At 40.7% G+C, this 15,028-nt stretch overlaps 1 protein-coding gene across 1 annotated transcript in view; it reads right to left on the reverse strand.

The window, feature by feature from the left end:
• Nucleotides 1-3,766: 3,766 nt before the first annotated feature.
• Nucleotides 3,767-15,028, reverse strand: part of OTC (ornithine transcarbamylase) — an 87,552-nt gene continuing 76,290 nt past the window's right edge. The window contains exon 10 of the mRNA XM_077299471.1: nt 3,767-4,694. Within this exon, the coding sequence (XP_077155586.1) occupies nt 4,635-4,694 (60 nt within the window). The 3' untranslated portion in view covers nt 3,767-4,634. The remainder of the gene's footprint in view (nt 4,695-15,028) is intronic.

A 15,028-nucleotide genomic window follows, 5' to 3' on the forward strand; every position in this document is an offset into this window, starting at 1 on the left:
GACAGCATCTTGCAGCGGCATGCTATTCCATCCGGTTTGCGTTTAGTTGGACCATCATTTATTCTTCAACAGGACAATGACCCCAAACACACCTCCAGGCTGTGTAAGGGCTATTTGACCAAGAAGGAGAGTGATGGGGTGCTACGCCAGATGACCTGGCCTCCACAGTCACCAGACCTGAACCCAATCGAGATGGTTTGGGGTGAGCAGGACCACAGAGTGAAGGCAAAAGGGCCAACAAGTGCTAAGCATCTCTGGGAACTCCTTCAAGATTTCTTGGAAGACCATTCCCGGTGACTACCTCTTCAAGAGAATGCCAAGAGTTTGCAAAGCAGTCATCAAAGCAAAAGGTGGCTACTTTGAAGAACCTAGAATATAAGACATATTTTCAGTTGTTTTACACTTTTTTGTTAAGTATATAATTCCACATGTGTTAATTCATAGTTTTAATGCCTTCAGTGTGAATGTACAATTTTCATAGTCATGAAAATACAGAAAAATCTTTGAATGAGAAGGTGTGTCCAAACTTTTGGTCTGTACTGTATACTGAAAATGTTGGGAAGGGGTTAATGGCGAGCCAAGATATCAATCTGCACATGCGCCTCCACTTGCTCTTCCAGCTACACCATTTTTCTGAAGACTACCAGGAGCTCAATGGGTGCAAGCGTCGTCTGCGATTAGGATGGCATCGGCACAAAATTTATACCAGGAGGATGACAAAGACGTGGAAGTCGTGGCAGGGCTGAAGACCCTACTGACAGTCCCGAGCGATCCATGAAGCTATGATTATAAGAAAACTTCAAACACTGATTACACAAAATCTACAAAACGGATTTCTTCATGACAAATAGCGTTTTACATAGTGTCACAGCACCAATATGGCCATGTGTGTACTTTACTTAGCAAAATCCTTCGGACAGCTTCCTTTAAAAAACATCCAAAATGGTTTGTATCCCAATTAGTACCAATAAATACTCAAGCACTGGAAAGATGATATGGCTTCACAACACCAAAAAATCAAGCAAACTCACTCTGCACTCAACAATCAAAATGCCCTCTCACTTCTGAGCCCCAAAGTATAGGTAACACTGTAGAGGTGAAAGTCCACTTATAAATTATTAGAGGGGTGTAGTATCCACAATGAATTCAATTGCAGAGAGTATCTGCAATTATGGGATGCTAGGGGGTCTGCAAATGGTATCTGCAAACTATTACAAGATAATCTGTGCTTCAAAAGTCAAATAGTGCTCCTCCCTTCCAAGCCTCACCATGTGTTCAAACAGTACTGTATCACCATATATGAGTTTTGCTGAGTTTGTGAGAAATTGTTTAATAACCTCTGGGGCCATTTTCACATATTCAATCTTGTGAAAAAGAAAGCTCTGGAACTTAATATTTTAGTTGAAAAACAATTAATTTTCCTTTATCGTCATGGCCCAATGGTATAAAATTCTGCAACACACCTGTGGTGGCAACATGCTCACTGCACCCATAGAGAAATTCATTGAGGGGTGTAGTTAATAAATTGGGGTCACTCATAGGGGTCTGCTGTTCTGACAGTTCAGAGACTCTGCAAATGTGAAATGTCAGCCACAAATTATTCCAGCAAACTCTGTACTCCAAAATAGTGCTACTTCCCTTCTGAACTTTGTAATGTGCCCAAACAATAGTTTCTGACCAAATATAGGGTAATGGCGTACTCAGGAGAAAGTGCATTAAAAGTTTATGGGTCTGTTTTCTCCTATTACTCCCCTGTAAAAATAAAAAATCTTGAGCTAAAGCAGTATTTTGGATGGAAAATGCAACATTTTATAACATTGAATGTGAAAGCAAAAAAATTATGTTCATCATCACTTTTAGGTTTAAAATACTCCTTACTTCCCTGGATGAATTCCTTGTAGGATGTAGTTTTCAAAATGTTATCACGTGTGGGGGATTTCTGCTGTTCTGGCCCCACAGGGGCTCTTCAAAAATGCAACATGGCTCTGGGAACCACACATGGGGTATAAAGAAACAATATCCTAAAGAGGTAATTTGGGAATAATAGGGATAAATTGGGTAGTCTGATAAAATCCCAAATAAGTCCCTAAAAATCTAACCTCTATCTGACCCAAACAGGCAATGATATTGGTGCTCCCATTTGATGACGGCTGTCCCTAATGTAGTCCCTACACAGAGGATAAAGAGGATTCATGAACTTGTCTTTGTTGAATATTAAGCCCCAGAATCTCAATGTGTTTCCCCCCAAGGATAAGCAGTGTTCATCAGCAGATCAAGTTATAGAATTGTGCACAATCACCCATATTTAGCTATGAAACAAACATGTGGCGACACACATATACATATGCACCACCACATATTTGTTTCAAAAACATTTAACCCCTAAACAACCATAACGCATTAAAATGGCAGTCGCAAAGGGACCTTATTTGCTCATTGCTGCTTTAAAACAGCAATCAAGAATAAGGTGATATCGGCCCCTAGAGTTGGAAAATCTCAGGGGTGTCAACAGTCAACTACCAGGGGTAGCTGAGATCCCGGACAACACAATCAATCACGTGATCGACGTTTTTCAATGGTGATGATCACATAAATAAGTGTGATCCGGTTTAAAAGCAAGTTTTCTCTCCTCTGACATGATATAACATGTCAGAGGAGAGAGAAATTATGTCCCTGGCCCTCCTCCTGTCTTCTGTAGCAAAATGGCAGTCGCATGTGCCGTGCTCCCTCTGAGAACTGCCAGGGATTTTTCCTATTGGTTGCTGACTTTTGATCACTGTGATAGTGTCTTTCACAGTGATCAAAACCCCAATAATTTGTAATCAGGACAGCATTTTGGCTGCGCCTTGTAGGCTTCATTCTTTTCCATTAGGGTTAAGCTTAGGTTTTTTTTCAAAAGTAAAAAAAAAAAATGATGATAATATGATGATATATTCAATATGACAACCTAATGTTATCAAATTCTTTGTAGCACATGTAGGTTCAAAATGCTCACTACACCCCTAGATAAAATCCTTGAGCAGTGTAGGTTACAAAATGGGGTCATTTGTGGGGGGTTTCTGTTGTTCAGGCACCTTAGGGGTCCTACAAATGCGACATGTTGCTCGTAATCTATTTCAGCCAAATTTGTATTCTAAAATTCAAATATTGCTCCTTCCGTTTCGAGCCCTGCTGTTTGTCCAAACAGAACTTTTTGACATGTGGGGTACTGCTGTGCTCGTAAGAAAGTGGTTAACAAACTGTTGTGTCCACTTTTTGGTGTTATGGCTTGCAAAAGTGAAAACATTGGAGCTGATAGGTAACCCGATAGGTTAAAACAAAAATTCCTGACAGCAGTTTTGAAGTATCTGAGGGGTGAGGATTTTAAAATGCTATCACTTTTGGGGAGTTTCCAATATATAGGCCCCTCAAAGTCCATTGAAATTTGAACAGGTCCTTAAAGAAACAGGTTTTGTAAATTTGTTGAAAAATGAGAAATTGCTGCTAAACTTTTGAATGCCTCTAACATCCTAACGAGATAAAATGATGCTTGAAATCAAGTCATATCGAACAAATTTTAAAACTATCATGAGTACAATATGTCATGAAAAAACAAACTTGGGATCACTGGGATCCATTGAAGCATTCCAGAGTTATTACCAAAACATGACAGTGCTCAGATTTATAAAAATTTGGTGGGGTCATCAAAATTAGTTCGGTCACAAAGGGGTTAAACATACTAACAAAAGGAAAAAAAAAATTCTAAAATAATGCTGAAATAAATTAGACATATGGTAAATGTACAGTGTTTTATTAACCATTTTATGCGATATGATGATTTAAAGGACCAAAAAAAGTAAAGTTGAAAAAAGTAATTTTTTCAATGCACAACATTTCAGATATTTTTATTAATAAGCAAAATCATAGTGATGGGAATTTAATACTAACATAAAGTACAATCTCGGAATCATTGAGATATGTGGAGGCATTCAAAATATTAGCACATAATGTGATTCACATGTCAGATTTGAAAAAGTTGGCCTGATCCGAAAGGTGAAAACAGGCTTTGGCAGGAAGGGGTTAATATTGCTTGTGTGATACTTATTTTCACCCGTGATAGAAAATAACTAGTAGAGCTAAGAAATAAAACATTCTTGGACAAAGAGCAAATCAAGTGACGTGAATTATTCTGCGTAGTAATAAAATTATTAATTTTAGCGATTGAGAAACAATTTTAAAAATTTCCATGAAAACGGTTCTCCTATAAGATTGTTAGATTGTCCCCAATGATCTTCTGAGAGCCATTCTCTCTCTTGATTTTAGCTCAGAAATGTCAAAAGTCCGGACATAGAGAGTAACGGAAGATCCATTGAGCTGTAAGCTATGACCTAAAGTGGCATAACAATAGGCCGAACTCATGGACACCCACCTATGTCAACTTTTGACACATTACATTGGTGAAAGTCAGCAAATATTACACATTTTACTAAAATGTGGAGCAGTCTACACAATTTCAGTCAAAATATTGTCTACTATATGGAAATAGATGTGTACAAGATTATTTAATTTGCATCAATGCTTTCAGTCGAGGTTCATTCTTGGGAATCTGTCTGCTACTGCACGGCAATTACCATTCTGCTGGAATGTGCCAGGAATTAGAATGTAGGTCTTGGCATCTGCGGTGAGTAATCAGTCAGCAAAGAGACCATCACACCCTGAGGAACAAAAACAGGCATTACTCTAAAATACTGGAATTAGGTAAAGATGAAATTAAAACGTCTATTTCAGACACTCATGGAGCTTTACAAGAATATGTTATGCATTAGCTCTAAAAACTCTGTACAGAATACCCAGCAGGGAGAATGGCTTCCCAGGCTTTTACAGAGTCTGTCTGAAGTCATTGTACCTTTCCCTCCTCTCCGCACCTGAAAGATCCAATACAGCAATAAAGGTATTTTTTTATATGTAATGGTCTATATCAAAGGTGGGCAATTCATTTTTCTGAGGGGCCACATGATAGACTGACTGTTGTAGAGGGCCGAACCAATAGGCAGAAATTAATTCTGCTCATTATTAATATTAACATATTAATTATAATTATTTTATATTAATAATAATTGTATGGCTTAATATTGAGAAGAATTAAGTATGCTCACATCCTCCTATATTCTGTATGAGCCACACACACAGGCCCCATATATACCGTATGAGTCCACACACAGCCCCTATATACTGTAAGAACCCACAGACAAACCCTTATATAACGTAGGAGACCCCCACATAGCCTCTCATGTACAGAATGAGCCCCACGTCAACTCCCATGTACTGTATGATATCCACGTAGCCTCCCCCACGTAGCCTCTCATGTACAGCATGTGCCCCACGTAGCCTCCCATGTACAGCATGTGCCCTGCATAGCCTATTACATACAGCATGTGCCCCACATAGCCCCCATATACAGTATGAACTCCACATAGCCTCTTATTTACAGCATAAGCCCCACATAGCCTCTTATATACAGCATGAGCTTCACATAGCCTCTTATACACAGCATGAACCCCACATAGCCTCTTATATACATACAGCATGAGCCCCACATATACATACAGTTGTGTGAAAAAATGTTTGCCCCCTTCCTGATTTCCTAGTCGTTTGCATGTTTGTCACACTTAAATGTTTCAGATCACCAAACAAATGTAAATATTAGACAAAGATAACACAAGCAAACATAAAATACAGTTTCTAAATGAAGGTCTTTATTATTAAGGGAAAAAGAAATCCAAACCTACAGGGCCCTGTGTGAAAAAGTGATTGCCTCCTAAATGTAATAACTGGTTGAGTCACCCTTACCAGAAACAACTGCAATCAAGCACATTCAAAAGAATAAGGCCGGTGTCACACTCAGCGTATGAAAATACGGTCCGTTTTTTACGGCTGTAATACGCAGAAATGTTCCCAAAATAGTGGTCCGTATGTCATCTGTAGGCAGGGTGTGGCAGCGTATTTTGCGCATGTCATCCTCCATATGTAATCCGTATGGCATCCGTACTGCGAGATTTTCTCGCAGGCTTGCAAAACCGACATCTAAAGGATTTATGTGCTCAAATGTTTGTTAAAACATATATACAGTATCTATATATATATATATATATATATATATATATATATATATATGTCAGTGAGACACATATATATATATATATATATATATTTATATATATTTATATTTAATTCAGCGCTAGATATCAGAGAAGCCGGTAATTCAATTGCCGGCTTTTTCTTTCTCCTTCACAAATCCGACATGATATGAGACATGGTTTACATACAGTAAACCATCTCATATCCCTTTTTTTTGCATATTCCACACTACTGTTAGTAGTGTGTATGTGCAAAATTTGGGCGCTGTAGCTGCTAAAATAAAGGGTTAAATCACGGAAAAAATTGGCGTGGGCTCCCGCACAATTTTCTCCGCCAGAGTGGTAAAGCCAGTGACTGAGGGCAGATATTAATAGCCTAGAGAGGGTCCATGGTTATTGGCCCCCCTGGCTAAAAACATCTGCCCCCAGCCACCCCAGAAAAGGCACATCTGGAAGATGCGTCTATTCTGGCACTTGGCCACTCTCTTCCCACTCCCGTGTAGCGGTGGGATATGGGGTAATGAAGGGTTAATGTCACCTTGCTATTGTAAGGTGACATTAAGCCAGATTAATAATGGAGAGGCGTCAATTATGACACCTATCCATTATTAATCCAATAGTACGAAATGGTTAATAAAACACACACACACATTATTACAAAGTACTTTAATGAAATAAAGACACAGGGTGTTGTAATATTTTATTATACTGGTAATCCACCTGAAGACCCTCGTTCTGTAAAAAAGGTAAAATAAAAAATCAACAATATCCCATACCTTCTGTCGTTCTGTCAGTCCCACGATGTAAATCCATCTGAAGGGGTTAAATCATTTTACAGCCAGGAGCTGTGCTAATGCAGTTGCTCCTGTCTGTAAAATGTTGTGAATGAATGTAATGCAGGGGAATTGTTGTGAATTCCATTTCTCGGACTCCCTCCTGTGGTCATGAATGGTACTTTGGTTAGTTCTGCTCTTGGACTCCCTCTGGTGGCTTTGAGCGGAACTGCTGGTCTCTGAGGTTTGCTTTCTCAGCTGCCCTCGTTTATTGTTATGCTGGCTTCCCTATTTAACTCTACTCAGATCGTTACTTCATGCCAGCTGTCAATGTATCAGTATTGGTTCAGATCTCTCTTGGACTTCTCTGAGGACCTGTCTACTCCAGCAGAAGCTAAGTCCCTGCTAGTTCATTTGTTGTTACTGCTGCCTGAATATATAGGTCCATAGGCAATGATAGGTATGTTCTCCATCCGCAAAAAAACAAAACACACAAATATGAAAATCAGACTTGCGAATGGGGTCAATTCATTGTTTATGGTCAGGGCTCATATGTTCAACTGTAAATGCAGGACAAGTGAAGGTAGACGAGAGAGGATTAACCAATCAGTACCATTCCTTATCCAAGGTGCGCAGATAAAGCATAGATTAATTTGTCATTTAACTGTTTCTTTCATACACTGAAAACTCCGGTTGTAATCACAGTAGCATTTTCACTATGACAAAAATTTTTATGTGTCCATCTGATAATCGAAAAAAAAAGCATGTAAAAAAGTCGTTGCTTTTATACACTTTTTTGTCCTCTGTGGTTTTTATTTCATCATTTTTTTCATTAATATGGTTTGGTACATGTGATTTTTTGCTGTCCTTGTTTTATTTTTTATTTAAGTATTTATTTTTTCATTTCAAGACATATGGTTCATTATTTATGTTAAGTTTTCTCGTAGAATCACAAGTTATAATGTGAAAAGCACAACAAAAAATACAACCAGAAACCAGATGTAATTTATGCAGACCACATGCATTTTGTTAACAAGTTAAATAAAAAAATAAAGGTTTATTAGAAAAAGAATCACTAATAGAAGAAAAAAGCTTCATCATAACTAGAGAATGGCTGATTTTTTAAAAACAGCAAAACAAAACAAACAAAAAAACAACTGAAGTACTGTATATGCAATGTATGCCCTGCATTTCAGAATTTCCTTTTGACTTTCAGCCAGTATTTTTGTTTTATTTACTTTTTTTTTTTTTTATAAAGGATCTGTTCTTTGAGGCCGGTTTCACACGTCAGTGATTCCGAGCCACTGACACACGTAGACACATTGAAATCAATGCATCTGTGCAGATGTCATTGATTTTTTGCGGACCGTGTCTCCGTGTGCCAAACACGGAGACATGTCAGTGTTCGTGGGAGCGCACGGATTACACGGACCCATTAAAGTCAATGGGTCCGTGTAAAACACATACCGCACACGGACGTTGTCCGTGTGCAGTCCGTGTGCCGTGCAGGAGACAGCGCTACAGTAAGCGCTGTCCCCCCCACATGGTGCTAAAGCCGCCATTCATATCTTCTCTGCAGCAGCGTTTGCTGTAGAGAAGATATGAATAATCCTTTTTTTTGTTGTTTCTCGTGTTTAACATAAAGATCCCTGTCCCCACCCCCCTCCCACCCCCTGTGCGCCCGCCCGCTGTTATTAAAATACTCACCCGCCTCCCTCGCAGTGTCCTGTCCTGGCCGCAGCTTCTCCTGTATGAAGTCACGTGGGGCCGCCCATTACAGAAATGAATATGCGGCTCCACCCCTATGGGAGGTGGAGCCGCATATTCATGACTGTAATTGGCGGCCCCACGTGACCGCTCATACAGTAGAAGGTGCGCAGCGTAGGTGAACTGCATCCAAAATGCTGCTCTTCCTGATTGTGGGTACATACCCTAAACATTAGTGCGAATTCTAAACAGTTACAAAAATTGCAGTACAAAATTTGGTCCTCATTCAGTGACACTGACAACTCTTTTTTGCTTGTCTCTCATACTTCTGCATTGGATCATCTCTTACAATTTTCAAACAGTAAGGTGCAAGCATTGATGGATTCCATTTTCCTTGATATCTTTTCTCTATAGCCACAATATTTTGGTGAAATCTCCCATCATGCTCATCGCTCACTGCTCCCTAGTTTGTTTGATTAACGTCTAGATGCGAATGGAAGATATGAATCTTTAACGACATGTTACAGCTAAAATCTGTATCTGTTTTCAAAAGATTTACCACCAAATCTTCATAATTATCTGCTCATAAGTTTCTCAAAAATTAGTTACCACTAATGTGAATGCTACACATACAGCTTTTTCCTTGCTCTGGAACAAACAGAGAAACTCGTCATCTTGAAGAAGCTTACGAATCCGAGGACCAATAAAGACTCCTTCCTTTATCTTTGCTTCACTCAACCTTGAATGATTTTGCATTTTTATCCATTGTTCTTTATTAGCCCAACTTGATGTGCAATGGCGGTAACAAAATCTTATGTGGGTCTACAAGTGCTCGATACAGGACATTTTTACTCCCTGTCTGAAGTGAATGTCGGAGAGGCCTGTCTCTTTTATTGTAGTGATATTCTCTTGTACGACGATCCCACTCACATAGAAAACAGCAGTACTTTGTCTATTCACCCTGGAGACCAAGTTACATGGCTACCACCTTTAAGTCACCACAGAGGAGCTGCAAATGTTAGTCACAGTTGAGGTACTGTACCTCAACAGCTACTTCATATTGTCATAGGTTTCTTTCATGTGGGCTGCATAACCAACTGGAATTGAAGGTAGCACATTTCCATTATGAAGTAAGATAGCTTTTAGGCTTATTTTGGATGAATCAATGAAAAGATTCCATTCCTCTGGATTATAACTTATCTTTAGAGCTTCCATTAAAGTGTTGATGTTGTTGCATGCCAGAAGATCACTCTCCATGAAGAAGTATTAGACAAGATCTTAATCATGGTTGCAGAACAAAGAAATCCAAACATTTCCCGCTAGGAGATTCCACTGCTGTAGCCTGGAACCTAAGTGATCCAAATCTCTAACAAGATCGTTCAGTTCACTTTGTGTTATATGGTGTGGTTCAGGTGGGGTTGCTGACAGAAAGTCTGGGTCGTAGGAATAATAGGCTTCATGACACCAAGCACCCTCTCTCTCCTCCCTTTACTGAAAATGCTTCTGGTGCTTTTGGAACCGACTGTTCTGGATTTTGTACTGGACGTATTGCAGATGGAATGTTTAGATACTGTAGCGTCCACTTCTACAATGAAACTGCTTTCCTAATGGGGGGCACCATGCAGAAATAGCAATTGGTAGTGTGATTGGTTGGCTCTCACTATATCATTGGGACTGCAAAAGACATAGATTGCATCCATGCAACCACTGGGTAACGTGATGCACATCTACTGCAGCATATGTGTGGAGCCCAACTCTTGTCCTGATCTCCTATTCTGCAGCCAGGTTGTAAACGTTCCTTATCATGGTAGTTAAGTTTGCCCTTGGGACGCACAAGTGACTTATCTGCATACGTAGCAAAAATTGTCCGCTATGTTAATGCAAGAGCTAAGCACATTAAATTTATATACTATATATATATATATATATATATATATATATATATATATATTATAGAAACATGTCAATATGCTATGAAACTAAGCTAAGAAATCCTAAAACTGTATACCTTGCACAGAGAGCACATATAAAAGTAGGTGATGCAACTATTTAGGATTACGTCATTGGAGCTGAGTTGGCGCTTTTTGATTGGCCACCCTGAGATAACAGAATACTGAAGGCTCAATAAACAGAATAGATGATGTAATAAACTAGTTTATATCAATGCAATAATGATTATGAAATAGTAAAGACCCAATTTTTCTATAAGCCTGCATGAAAGGAGTCATAAGTAATTACAACCCCTTCTGGATCTTGAAAATTAAAGCCAATCACCAAATTTAAGCATCATCTTTGTTTTCAGCATCACAAAATTAGTTGATTTCAACTATTTTCTTCTCTAAACCTATTTTTTTTCAAGTCTGGTTGGTAGGAAAAGCTTAGGAAAACTTTTTGTACTTAACCCCTTAACGACTGCTATACGCCTTTTAATGGTGGTCGTTAAGGGTACTTAAACCACAGCGCCGTTAATTAATGGCGCAGTGGAAAAAGTGTATAGTGCCCCCCAGAGTCAGATTTTCTCTGGGGTCTCGGCTGCCAGGGGTAGCTGAGACCCCAGAAAACATGATTCAGGTCGGTTTTTACCGACCCCCGGGTTGTGATCGCCATTATTAACCGTATAACGGCAATCACAAAAAAAAGCGCGACTTGCCATTTAATTTCTCTGACCGCACATCAGAGGACAGAGAAATAGGGTCCCCGATCCCCCCTACGATACTTACCAGTGTTTTTCGGTGTCCCTGGGTCCTACTGTATCCCCCCACGGCTGTTGGCATCTTCTTCTGGTAAGAAAATGGCGGGTGCATGCGCCGTGCGCCCGCCGAGACCTGCCGGCTTGCACCTGGCAACAATAGGAAGATTTTTCCTATTGGTTCATTTTGGTCACTGTGATAGACCCTATCACAGTGATCAAAATAAAAAAAATAGTGAATAACCCCCCTCTTTATCACCCCCTTAGCTAGGGAAAAATAAAATAAAGAAAATGTATTTATTTCCATTTTCCCATTAGGGTTAGAGTTGGGCTAAAGTTAGGGTTAGGGCTAGGGTTGGGGCTAAAATTAAAGTTAGGGTTGGGGCTAAAGTTAGGGTTAGAGTTGGGATTTGGGTTAGGGTTGGGATTAGGGTTAGGGATTAGGGTTGGGATTAGGGTTAAGGTTGGGATTAGGGTTAGGGTTGAGATTAGGGTTAGGGTTGAGATTAGGATTAGGATTGGGATTAGGGTTAGGTTTGTGATAAGGGTTATGGTTAGGGTTGGGATTAGGGTTAGGGGGGTGTTGGGGTTAGGGTTGGGATTAGGGTTAGGGGTGTGCTGGGGTTAGGGTGGTGATTAGGGTTATGGTTAGGGTTGGGATTAGGATTAGGGGTGTGCTGGGGTTAAAGTTGTGATTAAGGTTATGGTTAGGGTTGGGATTAGGGTTAGGGATGTGTTGGGGTTAGGGTTGTGATTAGTGTTATGGTTAGGGTTGGGATTAGGGATGTGTTGGGGTTAGGGTTGTGATTAGGGTTATGGTTGGGATTAGGGTTAGGGGTGTGTTGGAGTTAGGGTTGTGATTAGGGTTAGGGTTGAGATTAGGGTTAGGGTTGGGATTAGGATTAGGATTGGGATTAGGGTATTAGGGTTAGGTTTGTGATAAGGGTTATGGTTAGGGTTGGGTTTAGGGTTAGAGGTGTGTTGGGGTTAGGGTTGGGATTAGGGTTAGGGGTGTGCTGGGGTTAGGGTTGTGATTAGGGTTATGGTTAGGGTTGGGATTAGGGTTAGGGATATGTTGGGGTTAGGGTTGTGATTAGGATTATGGTTAGGGTTGGGATTAGGGTTAGGGGTGTGTTGGAGTTAGGGTTGTGATTAGGGTTATAATTAGGGGTAGGGGTGTGTTGGGGATAGGGTTGGAGTTAGAATTAGGGGTCTCAACTGTTTAGGTACATCAGAGGGTTTCCAAACGTGACATGGCGCCACCATTGATTCCAGCCAATTTTGCGTTCAAAAAGTCAAATAGTGCTCCCTCGCTTCTGAGCTCTGCCATGCACCCAAACAGTGGTTTACCCCCACATATGGGGCATCAGCGTACTCAGGACAAATTGAACAACAACCTTTGGGGTCCAATTTCTCCTGTTACCCTTGGGAAAATAAAAAATTGGGGGCTAAAAATCATTTTTGTGGAAAAAAATGTATTTTTTATGTTCACGGCTCTGCGTTATAAACTTCTGTGAAGCACTTGAGTGTCCAAAGTGCTCACCACACATCTAGATAAGCTCCATAGGGGGTCTGGTTGCCAAAAAGTGGTCACTTGTTTAGGCACATCAAGGGCTCTGTAAATGCAACAAGACGCCCGCAGACCATTCCATCAAAGTCTGCATTCCAAAACATCACTACTTCCCTTCCGAGCCCCAACGTGTGTCCAAACAGTAGTTTTCTCCCACATATGGGGTATTAGCGTACTCAAGAAAAATTGGACATCTTTTGGTGGACCCCAAAAGATTTCTCCTGCTACCCTTGGGAAAATAAAAAATTGCAGGCTAAAAAATCATTTTTGTGGAAAAAAAAAATATTTTTTATTTTCACTGCTCTGCGTTATAAACTTTAGTGAAACACTTGGTGGTTCAAAGTTCACACAGCACATCTAGATAAGTTCCTTGGGGGGTATAGTTTCCAAAATGGGGTCACTTCTAGGGTGCTTCTTCTACTGTTTAGGAACATCAGGGGCTCTGCAAACGCAACATGATGGCGGCAGACCATTTTATCAAAGCCTGCATTCCAAAATGGCGCTTCTTCCCTTCCAAGCTCTGCCATGCGTCCAAACAGTGGTCCCCCCCCCACATAAGGGGTAACAGAGTACTCACGACTAATTGCACAACAACTTTTATGGCCCAATTTCTTCTGTTTGTAAAAATTTGGAGGTGAAAAATAATTTTTGTGGAAAAAATAAGACTTTTTTATTTTCACGGCTCTACGTTTTAAACTTCTGTGGTAAGCACTAGATAAGCTCCTTGAGGGGTCTAGTTTCCAAAATGGGATCACATGTGGGGGGGTTTCTACTGTTTAGGTACATCAGGGGCAGTGGCGCTGCTATCATGAGGCAAGTTGAATACTTTGACTCAAGCAGCGGAGCATTCCTGTTATGATCTGGTAACCTTGGAGCCGCATGAGAGACTTTCTCAGGAGAGGTGGTACCTGTACTGACCGCAAACCCTAAACTAACACCGCAACTAGAAGTAGCCGTGGGATGTACCTAACCCGTCCTAGACATCTCGACACAGCCGGAGGACTAAATACCCCTATAGATGGAATTGGGAATTCTATCTTGCCTCAGAGCAGAACCCCAAAGGATAGGCAGCCCCCCACAAATATTGACTGTGAGTATAAGAGGAAAGACATACGCAGGCAGAAAAACAGGATTTAGCAAAAGAGGCACTTCTAGCTAAATAGAAAAGGATAGGACAGAATTCTAAGCGGTCAGTATTAAAATCCTAAAAATATCCACAGCAGATAATACAAATATTCCACATCTAACTAAAGACATAGAAAGTATATCTGCATCTCCTGAGAATCCAGCATGACTGAAAAATCCAAACAAAGTCTAAGCTGGACAAAAACACAATAAATTGCACTGAATTGCAAAGCACACTGCATGTGTGCACAGAGACAAAAAAACAGAAACTTATCTTAGCTGAATTTGGCAGCAAGGCATGAGGAGCCAGAGAGAGATGCAATCCCTCCAAGTACAATGGACAACTGGCACAGACTCATGGATCCTGCACACCTAAATACCTAATAGAGCTGCAATCAGCAGAAACACCTGCCCGGATTACAACCCCAAGACAACTGCACTACCACCAACAACCACCGGAGGGAGCCCAAGAGCAGAATTCACAACAGTACCCCCCCCTTGAAGAGGGGTCACCGAACCCTCACCAGAGCCCCCAGACCGATCAGGACGAGCCAGATGAAAGGCACGGACCAAATCAGCAGCATGGACATCAGAGGCAAAAACCCAAGAATTATCCTCCTGGCCATAACCCTTCCATTTGACAAGGTACTGAAGCCTCCACTTCGAAAAGCGAGAATCCAAAATCTTCTCAACCACATACTCCAACTCCCCATCAACCAACACAGGAGCAGGAGGATCAACAGAGGGAACAACGGGCACCACATATTTCCACAATAAAGATCTATGGAAAACATTATGGATGGCAAAAGAGGCCGGAAGGGCCAAACGAAAAGACACCGGATTGATAATCTCAGAAATCCTATAAGGACCAATAAACCGAGGCTTAAACTTAGGGGAAGAAACCTTCATAGGAACATGACGGGAAGACAACCAGACCAAATCCCCAACCCGAAGCCGGGAACCAACACACCGACGACGGTTAGCAAAACGCTGAGCCTCCTCCTGAGACAACACCAAATTGTCCACCACATGAGCCCAAATCTGCTGC

The sequence above is a fragment of the Ranitomeya variabilis genome, chromosome 3 (assembly GCF_051348905.1).
Source record: "Ranitomeya variabilis isolate aRanVar5 chromosome 3, aRanVar5.hap1, whole genome shotgun sequence".
Classification (NCBI taxonomy): Eukaryota; Metazoa; Chordata; class Amphibia; order Anura; family Dendrobatidae; genus Ranitomeya; species Ranitomeya variabilis.